This window comes from Protobothrops mucrosquamatus, unplaced genomic scaffold (genome assembly GCF_001527695.2).
Source record: "Protobothrops mucrosquamatus isolate PMUCROS unplaced genomic scaffold, P.Mucros_1.0 scaffold2100, whole genome shotgun sequence".
Lineage (NCBI taxonomy): Eukaryota > Metazoa > Chordata > Lepidosauria > Squamata > Viperidae > Protobothrops > Protobothrops mucrosquamatus.
This window is the reverse complement of record NW_015388202.1, coordinates 6,086-23,385: the sequence shown is the minus strand read 5'-3', so window position 1 is coordinate 23,385 and position 17,300 is coordinate 6,086. Positions and strand designations below refer to the sequence as shown.

At 49.2% G+C, this 17,300-nt stretch overlaps 1 protein-coding gene across 3 annotated transcripts; it reads right to left on the bottom strand.

The window, feature by feature from the left end:
• Window positions 1-8,528: 8,528 nt before the first annotated feature.
• CUNH14orf119 (chromosome unknown C14orf119 homolog) lies at window positions 8,529-10,994 on the bottom strand. 3 transcript variants are annotated; one of them, XM_015824065.2, is made up of 2 exons: window positions 10,978-10,994; window positions 8,529-9,018 (listed from the first exon to the last, which is right to left on the bottom strand). In XM_015824065.2, the coding sequence occupies exon 2, from the start codon at window positions 9,015-9,017 to the stop codon at window positions 8,670-8,672; it is 348 nt and encodes a 115-aa protein (XP_015679551.2). In that variant the 5' UTR covers window position 9,018; window positions 10,978-10,994; the 3' UTR covers window positions 8,529-8,669. The 3 variants fall into 3 exon arrangements, with proteins under 3 accessions (XP_015679551.2, XP_029141540.1, XP_029141541.1); XM_029285707.1 differs by lacking the exon at window positions 10,978-10,994 and adding an exon at window positions 10,814-10,872; XM_029285708.1 differs by lacking the exon at window positions 10,978-10,994 and adding an exon at window positions 9,884-9,890.
• Between the last annotated feature and the right edge of the window lie 6,306 nt (window positions 10,995-17,300).

Below are 17,300 nucleotides of genomic sequence, written 5' to 3'. Positions count from 1 at the left end.
ATAATTATTAATATACCCACATATCTTATATGACACAGAGAAACTACACAGTCTAGTTCAGATTATGTATATATGTGCATAGCGAGAAAACTGAAAGGAAAGAGCATTCCCAGGTTTAAAGCCTACATGACGGAAGGGACCTTGGAGGTCTTCTAGCCCAACCCCCTACTCAGGCAGGAGACCCTATACCATTCCAGACAAACGGTTGTCTGGTCTCTTCTTAAAAACCTCCAGTGATAGAGCACCCACAACTTCTGGAGGCAAGTTGTTTCACCGATTGATTGTTCTGTCAGGAAATTTCTCCTCAGCTCTAAGTTGCTTCTCTCCATCCAGTAATCCATACTTTCCATCTGTTGCTTCTTGTCCTGCCTTGGAGAACAGGTTGACCTCCCCCTCCTCTTTGTAGCAACCCCTGAGATATTGGAATGCTGCTATCATGTCTCCCCTTGTCCTTCTCTTCATTACACTAGTCATACCGAATTTCAGCAACCGTTCCTTATATGCTTTAGCCTCCAGTCCCCTAATCATCTTTCTTGCTCTTCTCTGCACTCTTTCCAGAGTCTCAACATCTTTTTTACATCGTGGTGACCAAAGCTGGATGCAGTATTCCAAGTGTGGCCTTACCAAGGCCTTGTAAAGTGGTATTAATACTTCACGTGATCCTGATTCTATCCCTTTGTTAATGCAGCCTAGCATTGTGTTGGCTTTTTTGGCAGCTGCAGCACACGGCTGGCTCCTATTTAAGGGATTGTCCACTAGGACTCTGAGATCCCTCTCACACTTGCTACTATTGATCCAGGTGCCACCTATTCTGTACCTGTGTATAGAATAGGTGCCGTCCTGCCATTGAGCCAAGCGCCACCTATTCTGTACCTGTGTATAGAATAGGCGCCATCCAACATCAGGATGGGGTTCTTCCAGATGTTCCTCCAGCAAGGTCCACTTCCATCTTTTGGGTCTGTGCAGGATCCCCTTGTTTTAGAAAAACTGACCGTTTCATCGTTCAAAAGGACAGTTGGGCGTGGGCCACCCTAAGGCCTGTCCAGCCCAACCATCGAGCAGAAGGTCAAGTAGCAGCAATGCTAACTTGAAGGATTCCCACTCACTTTCTCCATGACCCTCCACCACACACACACACACATACACACACACATATAGACAACCACACACACACACAAAAGAGTTGTGCAAGGCTGCGGTTGATGTTACAACCTCCGGAGAACTACATAAGGATGGAGGTGTTTTGATGAGGCGAGAAAGACAACCTTTATCATGTTAGTGAGATCTTGTCACCACATCAGACACAACTCAGAGGCCTTGAGAAGAATGTTCCACTCCAGGCCGGCTCCTCTATTTCAGGCCTCGGCCCTCCCTTGCCAAGGTCCCCTGGTCTGGACGTTCTCCCGTCTCCTCCAAGACGGAGGTACGAAACCAGCTCACTTCAAGGTAAGCCACTACCCCTATTGCGCTGCGCTTGTGAAACGGACTGTTACACCATCAGGAAGGAGAAAGAAGCCTACCACAAACCACAGCTACCCTTCTCGTCTCCCCTTGCCCTCTGCAAACTCCACAACCCCAGCCTTGAACCCCACTTTTTGGAAACCGGGCATCCAGTTCGAAGTACGGACCGGAGTCCAACCTAGACTCTTGTCCACCTCAGCCAGCCAGATCCTGGAAGGAGAAGCATCCTCGGTAGGTCCGAACTCACTCCCCACCACCTTTTTTCGTCATCGTTGCGGTACTTCTCAGTTTCTCGACCGCGAAGGTACACCTTTTCCCGTTCCTCACACAGCTCTCTCGGGCGCCCTGCAACGGGCAACCTTTGCGCAACCTCTGCTGATCTGGAAAGCTTCCAGGAGCTGGCAGAACCAAGGGTGGATGCTGTCCACCCTGGTGCCTGAAGACCCACCAAAACAGAGGAGGCCGTTGGCGATGGAGCTCAAGACCCCGGTTGCACCCCAAGGAACTGGACACCCTAGAAAACTTTCCAACCTTCCCAGCATGCTCAGCTGAGATGCGGCGTTTCCTCAGAAGAGAACTTGAAGAGTAGGAAGTCTCCTGACCAAATTCTGTGTCAGAGCAATTTTGCAGAAGCTATGAGACTCCATAACCCCAGGACAGGAGATGACACCTGTTTTCTTTGCATTTGTGTAAAGGGCAAGGTTCAATGCAGGAAAAAAAAAACCCACCATCCTTCCAAAATCTAGTTTTACGTTTCTGCGCGAGGACCAGATCTGAACAGCCGCCCCATTGATTTCATCCGGACAGTTTCTCCCGTCACCGTCTTGCAGCGAAGCAGAAAATTTCTCCGAGCTGGGTCCTTTTTCTTGCAAAACGTTTCATTAGCCAAACTAGTAAATTGTATCAGAATAACAGTGTCAAAAGGGGCCTTGGAGGTCTTCTAGTCCAACCCTCTGCTCAGGCGGGAGACCCTATACCAGGGGTAGGCCACCTTGGCTCTTTTGTGACTGGTGGACTTCAACTCCCAGAATTCCTGAGCCAACCATGCTGAGGGGAAAGGGAGAGGTTTCCAAGCTGAGCCATGCTGGCTCAGGAATTCTGGGAGTTGAAGTCCACGAGTCATGAAGGGGCCAAAGTTTCCCCCATGCTGGCTCAGGAATTCTGGGAGTTGAAGTCCACGAGTCATGAAGGGGCCAAAGTTTCCCTCATGCTGGCTCAGGAATTCTGGGAGTTGAAGTCCACAAGTCATGAAGGGGCCAAAGTTTCCCTCATGCTGGCTCAGGAAGAGGAATAAGAAGCTGATTAGAGCTAGGACAGGGCTAGGCCACCTTGGCTCTTTTATGACTCGTGGACTTCAACTCCCAGAATTCCCGAGCCAGCCATGCTGAGGGGAAAGGGAGAGTTTCCAAGCTGAGCCGTGCTGGCTCAGGAATTCTGGGAGTTGAAGTCCATGAGTCATAAAAGAGCCAAGGTGGTCTACCCCTGCCCTAGCCAGCAAGGCTGGCTGAAGAATTCTGGGAAATGAAGACCCCAGGTCTTAAAGTCGCCATGTTTAGAGATTCCTGAAATAGGGTCAAATCAGAAAAGATTCCATTTTCATCTCCCGCCGAGACAGAAATGGCGGTAGCAGATGGGCTGTGCAGTGTGCAGCAAATCGTATGACGCAGCCTCCGCAGTCCTCAGTTTATGACGAGCCAAACATTTCCCCTGGCTTCCCCCTTGACGCTGCCCGTCATGAGGCCGCAGAAGGAGATCACGTGACCTTGGGACGCTGCAACCGTCACAGATATGAGTCAGTTGCCGAGTGGATGAATTTTGATCATGTGACCATGTCTGCAACGTTCGTAAGTGTGAAAAACGCTCATAAGTCCCTTTTTTTAGTGCACTGTAAGTTTGAACGGTCACTAAATGAACCGTTGTTAAGTCAAGGACTTCCTTGTATACAATTTGCTTATGGAATTAACTGGGTTCTTGATAGCCTGCATGGTGCACAGTCCTCAATGAAGCTAATAACCCTTTTTCAAATGTGTACGTCTTAAGTGCCTCTGGGAAAACAAACCAGGGTTAAAACTAACCAGGTTAGTTTCAGGGAGGCGCAAATCAACCAAAGGCAATGTCCAAAATGGTGTTTGGAAGGGATGAAAGCAAAGATCATTTCCAGGGGCAGAGAAACCTGGACTGGTTTAAGGAACGGCGTCGTGATAAACACGGTTTTGCTCCATTCCTTTTCTTTATTCTGATTGACGACTTTAATTCCTTCAGTTTAGTATTTATTTATTTTTTCCTTGGGTTTATAAGGGGAAGTGGCATCAGGTAACTCGTGATGCTACCGCGCAGATGACTCTCTGTGGCATAAATTACACAATCTACATAATTCATTATCTTATGACATGGGTGATATCACAGCCCCTGGGCGGTAGGCCTCTGTCTGGATTCTGAATAAAGATGCTTATTCTGAGAGGGAACAGCAAGATGGGTATCGGTGTGCATGTGTGGAAAAATACACCTACACACAGACAATAAGCATTTTGTTTGAATGCAGCCACCTCCCTCATGCCTTTAAAACAGGGGGGTCTCCGAACTTGGCCATTTTAAGACTTGTGGACTTATTCCCAGAATTCCTCAGCCAGCCATGCTGGCTGAGGAATTCTGGGAATCGAAGTCCACAAGTCTTAAAATGGCCAAGTTCGCAGACCTCAGCTTAAGACTTTCCCCGCCAAAGTAGAGTTTGCAGAGAGAATATCAAACAAGGATCAGGCTTTGACTGCATTTGTGGTGGCCATCTTGACTTTTTTGACCTCTGTGCCCATAGGAAAGCCATCCAGTATTTCACAGAGTTAGCCCTGCTGATCAGAGGGTCCTTTTCATCAAACAATTACAAAAATAGATCATAATAGGAGCCAGTGGTTGGGCTGAGCCATTTTGTTTAACCATCATGTATCAAATAAACCTCAATTGGTTGGATCTGCATTAAATCAGGATTCACCCAACATACTCCAAAGGCCAATGAATGCTGTGTTGGCTTGATTCGTCTCATTAATCAGATTCTCTTCCTAATAGAGCCAGCTAATCAAGACAGCCTCACTCACCCGGGTGGGAGAGATACTCCAGATGCTTACCCTTGGGCTAAAATTCCCATAATCCACAGCCAAGGGAGCTGTAGTCCAAAAGAGATACACTAAATTTGGGAGGGCTGATCTACAGAGCTGTGCTCCATGTTGTCTGGTGAGGTTATGCACTAAAGCAGTGTTTTTCAACTTGGCTACTTTAGGAAGTGTGGACTTCAATTCCCACAATTCCCCAGTTAACAAAGCTCACTGGGGAATGCTGGGAGTTGAAGTCCACACAGTTTAAAGCCACCCACTTAAAAAAAAAAAAAAACAGGGCTGAAGGGAAGACTTGGTAGGTCCTCTAGTGGCCAGGAATGGAATTACCCACAAGAGCTGAATTTAAACCATGGGTCTTCAAAACTGGCCCTTTGATGACTTGTGGACTACAGCTCCCAGAATTCCTCAGCCAGGCATGCCTGGCTGAGGAATTCTGGGAGTTGAAGTCCACAAGTCATCAAAGGGCCAAGTTTGAAGACCCAATTTAAACCATACCCTATGCACACATCCTTACCTGTTGAACCTTTGAAGAACAGAGTTGGAAGGGACCTTGGAGGTCATCTAGTCTAACCCCCAATCTCTGTTCCTAGACAAACCATAGAAACTTCTATTTGTTTAGTAATGCATTTTGGAATCCACCCTGCTTCCTTTGATCCACCCAATCTGCTAAGTCAAAGATAATTGCTTAATAATTCAACTAATCAAGGAGAAAAGCAACCTGGAATGAAGGAGAAATTTCCCAACAGTGAGAACAAGTAACCAGTGGAACGACCTGCCACCAGAAGTTGTGGGTGCTCCATGAATGGAGGTTTTTAAGAAGAGGCTGGACAGCCAATTGTCTGAAGGGGTATTCTTGAGCAGGGGGTTGGACTAGAAGACCTCCAAGGTCCCTCCCAGCTCTATTCTGATTGACTGATTGAATCCCCCAGCCAGTATGCTTATCCACCCATCTTAAAGTTTTCAAAGCCTGCCCAACCTCATAACCCAGGATTAGGAAAATGCGACGCAAAGCTGAAATCCCTCTGACAGCGGAGAAACTCTTGTGCTCAAGAGACATTCCAATCTGCTGATTATCCGTTTACGGATTTCCATCACTGTCCAAAGATTTGAGACAAGGAAGATAAAAGAGATAGTTAAAACTGGTTTTGGCTTTGGGTTCCTTAGGGACATTTTGCAAAGGGCAAAACAATGAACAGGGACTTTCTCCAGCATCGTTTCACCCTTTACGTCGGTCCTCACCTAGCTAAACCCTAAAATTTGTTTCCTCCATTGAAAAGCTTGGTGGACGTTCTAGGCCAGGGGTCTTCAAACTTGGCCCTATGATGACTTGTGGACTCCAACTCCCAGAATCCCTCAGCCAGCGTGCCTGGCTGAGGAATTCTGGGAGTTGAAGTCCACAAGCACGGGTCTTCAAACTTGGCCCTTTGATGACTTGTGGACTCCAACTCCCAGAATCCCTCAGCCAGCGTGCCTGGCTGAGGAATTCTGGGAGTTGAAGTCCACAAGCACGGGTCTTCAAACGTGGCCCTTTGATGACTTGTGGACTCCAACTCCCAGAATTCCTCAGCCAGCGTGCTTGGCTGAGGAATTCTGGGAGTTGAAGTCCACAAGTCATCAAAGGGCCAAGTTTGAAGCTTGCCCCAAAAGAGGGGCTAAAAGAGGTGCCCCTGCCCCACTACTGCGACTTTTAATTTTTGATTTAGCAGATTGGGTGGACCAAGGAAATCCAGGTCAATTCTAAAAATGCATTACAGATAATCCTCGACTTACAAAAGTTCGTTTAGCAACCAAATTAACATCGCTAAAAAAATTGACTTAGGACCATCGCAGCAACCCCATGCTCACGTGATTTACCTTCGGACGCTTGACAGCTGGTTCATATTTGTGACCGTTGCTGTGTCTCCGTGTCACGTGATCCCCTTCTGCGACTTTCTGACAAGTAAAGTCGACGGGGGGGGGGAAGCTGGATTCACTTAACAACCGAGTTACTAACTTAACCACTGCAGTGATTCGCTTAATGACGGTGGCAAGAAAGGTCGTAAAATGGGGCAAAATCCACTTAACTCTCTTGCTTAACAACCTAATTTGGGGGCTCAGTGGTGGTTGTTAAGTAGAGGACGGTCTGTATTAAGCAAACCAAGGAGAAGGTTCTAGAAGGGCAATGAATGGCTTGCTCTAGGACAGTGGTTCTCAACCTTTTTAATGCCGCGACCCCAACCGGTCGTAAGTCGAGGACTAAACCGGTTGTAAGTCGAGGACTAAACCGGTCGTAAGTCGAGGACTACCGAACCGGTCATAAGTCGAGGACTTTCCCTGCCCGGGAGCACCGCACATGCGTGGTTCTGCCCCCTGCGCCGGCCGAGGCGTAACTGGCAAGCAGCAGAGACGGAGCAGGCCGACCACCAGCTGGCCCAGCCCAAGGGAGGTAAGGCACCCGCCGGAAAAGGGGGAAAAAATGGCGGACAAAAAAAATGGCGGACAGCCTTGCTTGGCGACCCCCATGAAATGGTCGATCGACCCCAAATGGGGTCCCGACCCACAGGTTGAGAACCACTGCTCTAGGAACAGTCTGGGTTGTTGTTTTTTAATTTCACAGGATGTTGAAATCAAAATAGAGTCTCAGTAATAAAGATTAATTTTTCTGTGCTGATAATCTCACAGTGATTTATACTTGGCTGATCGAGATCTGGGTGTTCATGCTTATCTTAAGAGCTTAACAGCAATTTCCAGGCTCTAAAATAATATATCCAACTATTCATAATTGACTACTAATATGCCGGAAAAATATAATTTCCATGGCAAATCCCTTGCTAATTTGTTCTTTACTGTATGCTTTTTTTATATACTGATGCATCTTGTTTACAAAACCGTAAGAAAAAAAGAGAAGGGAGGGAGGGGTGGAGAGGGGGCGAGGGAGGGAGGGAAGGAAGAAGGAAGGGAACAGGGAGGGGTGAAGGAAGAAAAGAGGCTGAGGGAAGGGGGGAGAGAAGGAAGCAGGGAAAGAGAAAAGGAAAGAAACAGGGAAGAAGGAAGAAAACAAGGAGGGAGGGAGAAGAAAAGAAGGGGAAAGGAAGGAATAGAAAGCTGAAGGATGGAGGGAGAGAAGAAGGAAGGAAACGGAGTAGGGAGGGAAGGAAGGAAAGGGAGGGAGAAGAAAGGGATGAAACAGGGAGTGAGGAAAGAAACAGGGAAGGAGAGAGAGGGAGAGGAGGGAAGGAAAGGATGGGAAGAAGGAAGAAAAGGGGCAGAGGGAGGGAGAAAAGGAGGGAAGGAATAGATGAAGGTAGAGAGATAGAGAGGGAGGGAAGCAAGGAGAGAAACAGGGAGGGAAGAAGGAATGAAGGAAAGAGGGGCAGAAGGAGGGAAAGAGGGCAGGAAGGAACATATGAAGGAAGAGAGAGGGAGGGAAGAAAAGAAAGAAACAGAGTTAGGAAGGAAGGAGGGAGGAAGAGAAGGAAGAAGAAAACAGGGAGGTAGGAAAGAAGCAAAGAAACAGGGAGGGAGGAATAGATGAAGGGAGGGAAGGAAGGATAACATCAGTGAGGCCATCCATTTTCAGCACAAGCCAGCCTTTAATCCCTTGCACTGGCTACAACCAGTGGTGGCGAACCTATGACACGGGTGCCAGAGGCGGCACTCAGAGCTCTCTCTGTGGGCACGCGCATCGTCGCTCCAGTTCTAGGCCTTCAGCTGGGTTTTATAAAACCTTTTCTCTTTAGGCCTCCTCCGCCATGTGCAAAAAAAAAAGGTTCAGTCAGTCAATTTCAACTTCTCGCGGGGGGTAGTGGTAGTTCTTGCAAAGTTGGAATTGACTGATTGAACTTTTTAGTCCCACCCAGTCTGCCGTTACCACTGCAGCCATGCCCACCCAATGGGCCACACCCACCCGGCACTCAACGATACATAAGTGGGTTTTGGGTTGCAGTTTGGGCACTCAGTCTCTTAAAGGTTCGCCATCACTGGGCTACACAGTGTTTTATTCATATTATTCAGGGTGGCCCACAGAAGGCCGTTGGCTCCGTTTAACGGCAGCGCACCAAAGACGTCCAGAGAAGTCGGCATAAAAATATAGGGACGGAAGGGAGAGCCGCGGCCTGCGCTTCACAGCTGTCCGGCGGTGGCAGCCACTTCTCGGTAAAAGCGTCCGGCCAGGTCCGGCATCTCCTCCTCCAGCTGCCGGACAAACTCGTTGCGTTCGGCCTCTGACCAGCCCCGGAACCACTGGTCCCAGAGGCGCATCTGGCACTCGTAGATGGATGGCGGCTTTCCGGGCCCGACGTTGAGTCCAGCCAGGCCCTCAAGCAGGGGAAGCAGCTTCCAAGGGACAGCCTTGTCCACCAGGTCTCGGAGGAAGCGCTCCCGTTGGGCGGGAGTCCAGCCAGACAGCCAGTGCAGGAGGCAGCGCATCTCTTGGGCCGTCACGTAGGACAAGGGCAGCGGCTCTGACATCCTGCAGCGGGTGGCAGAGAGAAAACAGGGTGGGGTTACAGGGAGTCCTCGATTTACGACCGCCACATTTCTGGTGTAAAGTGAATTTTGTGAGGTGAATTTGTTTGGGGATTTTGTGAGGTGAATTTGTTTGGGAATTTTGTGACATGAATTTGTTTGGGAAATTTGTGAGGTAATATGTTTGGGAATTTTGCGAGGTGAATTTGTTTGGGGATTTTGTGAGGTGAATTTGTTTGGGAAATTTGTGAGGTGAATTTGAGAATTTTGTGACCTGAATTTGGGGATTTTGTGAGGTGAATTTCTTTGGGAATTTTGTGACATGAATTTGTTTGGGAAATTTGTGAGGTGAATTTGGGAATTTTGTGAGATGAATTTGTTTGGGAATTTTGTGAAGTGAATTTGTTTGGGAATTTTGTGCGGTGAATTTGTTTGGGAATGTTGTGAGGTGAATTTGTTTGGGAATTTGTGTTATGTGAGTTTTGCCCCGTTTTACCACCTTGCTTGCCTTGGTTGTTAAAAGGGAATCCCTGCCATTAACAAGTTAGTCACCCGGTAGTTAAGTGGATCTGGCCCCCCCATTGACTTTTGCTCATCAGGTCACAAAAAGGGGATTGCGTGATCCCAGGACACAGCGACGGTCACAGATATAAACCGGTTACCGTTAACTGTGAAAAACGGTCATTTTTCGGCACCATTGTAACTTTGAACGATCAGCAAACGAATTGTTGTAAGTCGAGGACGGCCTTGTGTAGTTTGGTGGGGCTTTTGAACCACAGGCTTGAAGGAGGAGGATTTAAACCCGGGGCCTGGCTCAAAAGAGACTTTGTTGCGGCTCAAAGCTAAGCAAAGTCCGATCCGGTTCGCACCTAGAGGGGAGAGTCCTGCTAATTCCTCAGCTGGAAACTGGATTAGGAAGCCAAAATCTTTGTCGCCGTCGTTAAGTGCAAACCCCAAGATGTTTGCCGCAGTTGGTCCTCAACTTATGTTTGAATGGTTGCTAAGTAACTGGTTGTAAGTTGAGGACTACCTGTATGATGGTCACGGCTTCTCTGTCCTGAATTTGCTCAGAAAACATTTTAATGACATTCCAAAACAAGGAACAAACTTTTTCTCCCTCTTCCTTCCCTTCCTTCTCCTTCCCACTCTACTCCCTTCCTCTCCCCTTCGTTCCTTCTCTCTTTCCTTCCTTCCACTTTCCCCTCCCCTCTTCCTTCCTTCTCTCCCTTCCTCTCCTCTCCTTTCTTCCTTGCTTCCTCTCCCCTCCCCCTTCCCTTCCTCTCTTCCTTTCCCTTTCCTTGCTTCCTCTCCCCTCCCCCTTCCCTTCCTCTCTTCCTTTCCCTTTCCTCTCCCCCTTCCTCCCTTCTCTCCTCTTTCCTTCCCCTTTCCTTGCTTCCTCTCCCCTCCCCCTTCTTTCCTCTCTCATTTTCTTCCTTCCTCTCTTCCTTTCCCTTTCCTTGCTTTCTCTCCTCTCCCCCTTTCCTCCCTTCTCTCCTCTCTTCCTTCCCTCTTTCCCTTCCTTCCTTCCCTCCTTCTCTCCCTTGGCTTCAATGCTGGGAACTGAAGCCCACCCATCTTAAAGCTGCCAAGGTGGAAAAGCCGTCTGGAAGCATCGGGGGAGGCTTCCTTTAAACGGGGCAGATACGTGGCTATCAGATCCACAAGGACCCCAACAAGCCAGCTTGAACTGAACTGAGGTCGTGCAAATCCTGCACAAACCCGCTTTGCTTCCGGGTGCGCGCAAGGCAGAATCCCAGGCAAGGAGAACAGCCACTCCCCCCGCCCTGGGTCTCGCCCACCGTTGGAATGCAGCCCCCGAGACACGTGTCCAGGGTTCACTCGGCGCGATGGGAGTTGTAGTCCACCAACCCAGCAGGGCGAGCGCGGCTTCTGCAATTGCACCAATCCCTTCCCCGAGCGGCCAGTCCCTGGAGCCGAAGACAAGCCTGCATTCCATTCTCACCTGTTTTGGCTCAGATCCCGGTTTGTCCCATGGCTTCGCGTTTTCGTCCGCTCCGCCTTCGGCAGGAGGAAGAGCCTCGGGCGGGGCGACGGAAATCGGCGAACTCATCCGGAAATACCCGAAGCCGAACTCGGCCGCCAAGCTGTGGAACGAAGGCGCTTTCTTCGCGCTCGGCGGAAGTTGCCGAAAGTTTCCGTGAGGGCTCGAAGATCACCGGAAGTTCCCGAGTCCTTCTCAGAACTTACTTCCAAGTTGGAACGGCTCCTCGAAAGACCCGGAAATGCCCGAAGTAGCCCGGAAAGAGTCGCCGACCTAAGCGGCGCCTTCGCCCCTCCCTCCTCCCCTTTCCCATAGGGGTTCCGAACGCCGAACGGAAGTCTCCGAAAACCAACGACTCTCGGCGAAGAGCGGTCGGACGTTCACGGGACGGCCCGAGCGCGGGGTCGGAGGTCACCTCCGAGCGTCGAGGCCTTCTCCGGAAGTTCCCGAACGCCTCCGAAGCTCCTGGGAGGGCAGGCAGCAGCGCCACACAAGATGGCGGACGGGGAGGAGGTTACTCTGGACGGGAGGCCGCTTCAGGCGTTGAGGGTCGCCGACCTGAAGGAGGCTTTGGAGCAGCGGGGCCTGTCTAAGAGCGGGGCGAAGAACACGTTGATTAAGCGCCTCCGTGGGGTGAGGAAAAAGGGCCCGGCGGGAACGGGGCCCGGGGGCCCGGGTTGCTTCGCGCATGCGTAAACCAAGACGGGCAGGTTTTTTTTTTTTTTTTGCTTCTAAGCAACGCGGGCCCCTGGCCCTGGGGTGCCGACGCTGCTACGCATGCGCGGGGCAATATCCCACTACTGCCACCAAGCGGAGGGGGGGGAATGAAGGGGGTCTCCGCCGGCTATAGGGAGAAGTGGGGGGGGGGAATTGGCGGGAGAAGCCTTGACATCACTTTGGGGTTGCCCCGTGGGAACAGGGGAGGGGGGATCCCCCTTTAAGTGAGTTGGGGGGAACCCTTGCGGAAGTTAACAGCCTGTTGCTGATCTAGGGGGGAAACGGGGACTTCCTGGCCCCACTAGTGGTGGAGGCTTATTGGGGCACCCCATGGTGGCCTGATCCTTTCCCCCACCCCCTGCCAGTCTTTCATCTCAGACTCAGTTTTTGGGGTGTGTGGGGGTCCACCATTCCTCCCCCAAGAGCCCCCCTCCCCTAAGTTTCCTAGCAGATGTTCCTGCAATGAGATGAGCAGGAGACAGGCCGGGCAGCTGTGTCAGCAGGGCTCTGCTCTGACCCTGCTTTTAATTCGGATTAAAAGTTTCATTTGGTGTAGGGGTTTTTTAGAATGAAGTGTGGGGGGGAGGGGAAAGGGATGGATTAAAGCTTTAGGATAAAGATCCCGCCTGGAAGGATTTAGGGTTTGAAACTGTCGAGGGCTGCAGAACGGCTTGGCTTCAGAGGTTGTGGGTGCTCCAACACTGGAGGTTTTTAAGAAGAGACTGGACAGCCATTTCTCTGAAATGGTATAGGGTTTCTTGCCTGAGCAGGGGGTTGGACTGGATGACCTCCAAAGGTCCCTTCCAGCTCTATTCTGATTGATTGATTGATTGAGAAACATTGGTGTAGAATAAAAAGTCAATCAGTCGAGTAATGGGTGCTCCAACACTGGAGGTTTTTAAGAAGAGACTGGACAGCCATTTGTCTGAAATGGTATAGGGTGTTCTGCTTGAGCAGGGGGTTGGACTAGAAGACCTCCAAAGGCCCCTTCCAGCTCTATTATGATTGATTGAGATGGCAGGCCTGTGCAAAAGTTGCACTGCGCCCCACGTCGTGCAACAAAGTGCATGCCAGGAAGGGCCAGAAGTGGAGTGCAGGTAAGTCCTTGACTTACAACCGTTCGTTTAGTGACCCGTTCAAAGTTGCAGCAGCTCGGAAACAAGAGACTTACGACCGTTCTTCACACTTAAGACCGTTGCAGCCTCCCAGCGGTCATGTGATCAACATTCAGATGCTTGGCAACTGACCTGTATTTATGACAGTTGCAGGAAGCCGGATTCGTTTTAACCGCCCTGTTACTAATTTAACCACGGGCGTGATTCACATAACGAGTATGGCGAGAAAGGTCGTAAAATGGGGCAAAATTCACGGGACAGCAAAGGAAATTGGGGGCTAAACATTCGGGCCATCGGTGATCTGCAGACGGTGTGGTCCACGCGTCGGCTTTTGAGAGGTTTTTGATGGGTGGAGTTAGGAAGGTGGGAATGTGGGTCTCAGAAAGTTTATTTATGTATGTGTTTGTTTGTGTGTCACTGATTACTTTTACAAAAACTCAGGGTGGCAAACCGACCCAACACACCTTCCTCCTCCTGTTTTGCCCACAACGACGACCCTGTGAGGTGGGTTGGGCTGACAGACTGGGACTGGCCCAGGATCACTCAGCTGGCTTTCATGGCTAAGGCGGGACTAGAACTCCCCGTCTCCTGGTGATTGGCCCAAAGTCACTCAACCGGTTTTCATGGCTAAGGCGGGACTAGAACTCCCCGTCTCCTGGTGATTGGCCCAAAGTCACTCAGCCCGCTTTCATGGCTAAGGCGGGACTAGAACTCCCCATCTCCTGGTGATTGGCCCAAAGTCACTCAACCGGTTTTCATGGCTAAGGCGGGACTAGAACTCCCCGTCTCCTGGTGATTGGCCCAAAGTCACTCAGCCCGCTTTCATGGCTAAGGCGGGACTAGAACTCCCCGTCTCCTGGTGATTGGCCCAAAGTCACCCAATGGTTTTCCATTCCTAAAGCGGCCCTAGAACACACCTTCTCCTCTGATTGGCCCAAAGTCACTCAATGGCCTTTCAACCAGGAGACCAGCCTCCAACCAGGAGGCCACGTTCTCTAGGGATGTTGGGTTGGGGGGGGGGCTGGCCAAACCTCCCTCCCGGCCAGAAGGCACAAACTTATTTATTTGTGTTCTGCCATTATTATTTTTATAAGCAACTCGAGGGGGCGAACAGATCTAACGTTGCTTTCTCCTCCTGTTTTTTCCCTAACAACAACCTTGTGAGGTGGCTTGGGCCGAGAGAGAGGGACTGGCCCATGGGTAGGCAACCTTGGCTCTTTTATGACTCGTGGACTTCAACTCCCAGAATTCCTGAGCCAGCGTGGCTCAGCTTGGAAACCTCTCCCTTTCCCCTCAGCATGGCTGGCTCAGGAATTCTGGGAGTTGAAGTCCACGAGTCATAAAAGAGCCAAGGTGGCCTATCCTTGGCCTGGCCCAAAATCACCCAGCTGGCTTTCTTGCCTAAGGCAGGACTAGAATTCACCGTCTCCTGGTGATTGGCCCAAAGTCACCCAGCCGGCTTTCATACCTAAGGCGGGACTAGAACTCACTGCCTCCTGGTGATTGGCCCCAAATCACCCAATTGTCTTTCATGCCTAAGGTGAGACTAGAACTCATCGCCTCCTGTGATTGGCCCAAAGCCGCCCAGCCAGTTCTCATGTCTAAAGGTAGGACTTGAACTCACCATCTCTTGCTTTCTATCCCGGTGCCTTAACCACTAGACCAGTGGTCTTCCAACTTGGCCCTTTGATGACTTGTGGACTTCAACTCCCAGAATTCCTCAGTCAGGCGTGCCTGGCTGAGGAATTCTGGGAGCTGAAGTCCACAAGCCATCAAAGGGCCAAGTTGGAAGACCCCTGCTTGTGGACTTCAACTCCCAGAATTCCTCAGCCAGGCACACTGGCTGACGAATTCTGGGAGTTGAAGTCCACAAGTCATCAAAGGGCCAAGTTGGAAAACCCCTACACTAGACCAAAATTGGCTCAAACATGAAGTTGTTACCTTCCTGTTTTGAAACCAGAGTTTTGGGCACCGACATCTTGTCTTGCCTGAGGTTGTCATCTCCTTCCTCAGCAACTTAACGGCTGGGGTGATCAATATTAAATATGATCATTAAACTACGCTACAGAATTGAAACAGTGCAGCATCCCGGTCATCGTGATTTCGCACAAACGGTGGCAAAACTGAACTTTGTACCTTAGACAGCTTCTCTCCAGAGGACACTTTGTTGTACAGGTAGTCCTCGACTTACCGACCACAGCGGAGCCCAACATTTCTCGGTTGTCAAGCGAGACGTTTGCGAAGGGAGTTTTGCTCCCTTTTTACGACCTTTCTCGCCACGCTGGTTGAGTGAATTGCTGCAGTCATTTAAGTTAATCCCACGTTGTTAAGTGAAGCTGGCTTCCCCCCATTAACTTGGCTTGTCGGTAAGTCGCGAAACGTGACCGCGTGACCCCGGGTCGCCGCAACCGTCATAAATAGGAGTCAGTTGCCAAGCGTCTGAATTTTGATCAGGTGCTGCAACGGTCGTAAGTGTGAAAAACCCGTCATAGGTCGCTTTTTAAAGTGGCGTAACTTCGAGGGCCGCTAAACGGACGAGTCTTAAGTTGAGGGCTTACCCGTGTTAGGGGTGGGATTTGAACACAGGACTTTAATATTTGATTGCCTGGTTCGTGCAATTTTTGGCTGCTTAGATAGCGCAGTTCTGCACCCCGTGTGCTAGAAATTGTGAGGATTGCGTTCTAAAGGGAATGCGCTCCCGTTTTAATTCGTTGTTACCCTTTTGGAAGTAAACTGATTTGGGCTGTAAGGCAGCCTTGTACAGTGGCTAGAGCCTGCGCCGAGGCATGTGACTCTGATTCTGTTCAGTCCTCCCCCTGGGGCCAAATAAACTTTTTTTCTTTTCCTCAGCATTTCCTGCCCCACGAAATTGTTGGGAAGTAAAATGACAGGAAGGGCTGCCGGCTTTAGCCCGCAACTCTTTGGAGAAATAGAAATGTTAAGAAATAAATATATGCTTGCTTCGAGGAATCCGTGTGGATCAGGGAAGGTGGAGCTGACTCTCGCAATTGTGGGTAGAGCTGCCGCAGGCAGTCCTCAACTTAAGACCACAATTGAGCTAAGTGAGAAATTTGTTAGTTTGGTCCTACGTTACGACTGTTCTTGCCACATTTGTTCAGGGAATCCCTGCAGCTCTTAAATTAGTAACCCGGTTGTTAAGTGAATCCGGATTTCCCCATTGACTTTGCTTGTCAGAAGGTCAGTAAAGGGGGGGGGGTCACGTGACTCTCCCCCCGGGACGCTGCTACCGTCATAAATGTGAGTCAGGCGTCTGAATGTAAATCGTGCAACCGCAACAGTCATCAGTGGGAAAAAGGGCCATACGTCACTTCTTCCGGGGCAGTCGTAACTTTGAGGGGTCGCTAAATGAACGGTCGTAAGTCGAGGAATGCCTGTGCTTTGCCTAAGTATGGAGACAACCCGGGCGTGATTTGAATGATGGTTTATCAGGTATTATTAGGCTTTGAGGTACATGGCATATCTTGGAGAAAAAAGGTGTGTTGTGTTAGAGACAATAATAATCAGCCCCGCATCTCTCAGCAAGAGAGATTAGATTTAGCATACAGGTAATCCTCAACTTACAACCATTTGCTTAAGTGACCGTTCGAAGTTATGACGGCACTGGAGAAAGTGATTTAGGACAATTTTCCACACGTAGGACCGTTGCAGCATCCGGGGATCACGTGATCAAAATTCAAATGCTTGGCAACTGGCATGTACTTAGGACGGTTGCAGGGTCCAAGGGTCATGTGACCCCTTTTTACACCCTGCTCGTCGAGCAAAGTCAATGGGGAATCCAGATTCACTTAACAATCGTGTTACTCACTTAAAAACTGCAGTGATTCACTGAACAATTGTGGGAAGAAAGATCGTAAAATGGGATAAAGCTCACTTAATAACTGTCGTGTGTGTGTGTATGTATGCGTATAGATAGGTATGTAGACAGACAGATGAAAGTGATAGATAGATAGATAGATAGATAGATAGATAGATAGATAGATAGATAGATAGATAGGTACATAGATAGGTACATAGATAGGTACATAGATAGGTACATAGATAGGTACATAGATAGGTACATAGATAGGTACATAGATAGGTACATAGATAGAGAGATGAAAGTTATAGATGAGATAGATAAGTTATATATGATAGATGAAAGTTATAGATGATAGATAAAAGATACATGATAGATATTATATGTTAGGTAAATAGATGATAGTTATAGATGATAGATAGATAGATAGATAGATACATAGATACATAGATAGGTACATAGGTACATAGGTACATAGATAGGTACATAGATAGGTACATAGATAGGTACATAGATAGGTACATAGATAGAGAGATGAAAGTTATAGATGAGATAGATAAGTTATATATGATAGATGAAAGTTATAGATGATAGATAAAAGATATATGATAGATATTATATGTTAGGTAAATAGA

What these genes read in the sequence shown, in the direction of transcription:
- CUNH14orf119 (XM_015824065.2), bottom strand. Translation starts at nt 9,017, where the DNA reads ATGTCAGAGCCGCTGCCCTTGTCCTACGTGACGGCCCAAGAGATGCGC.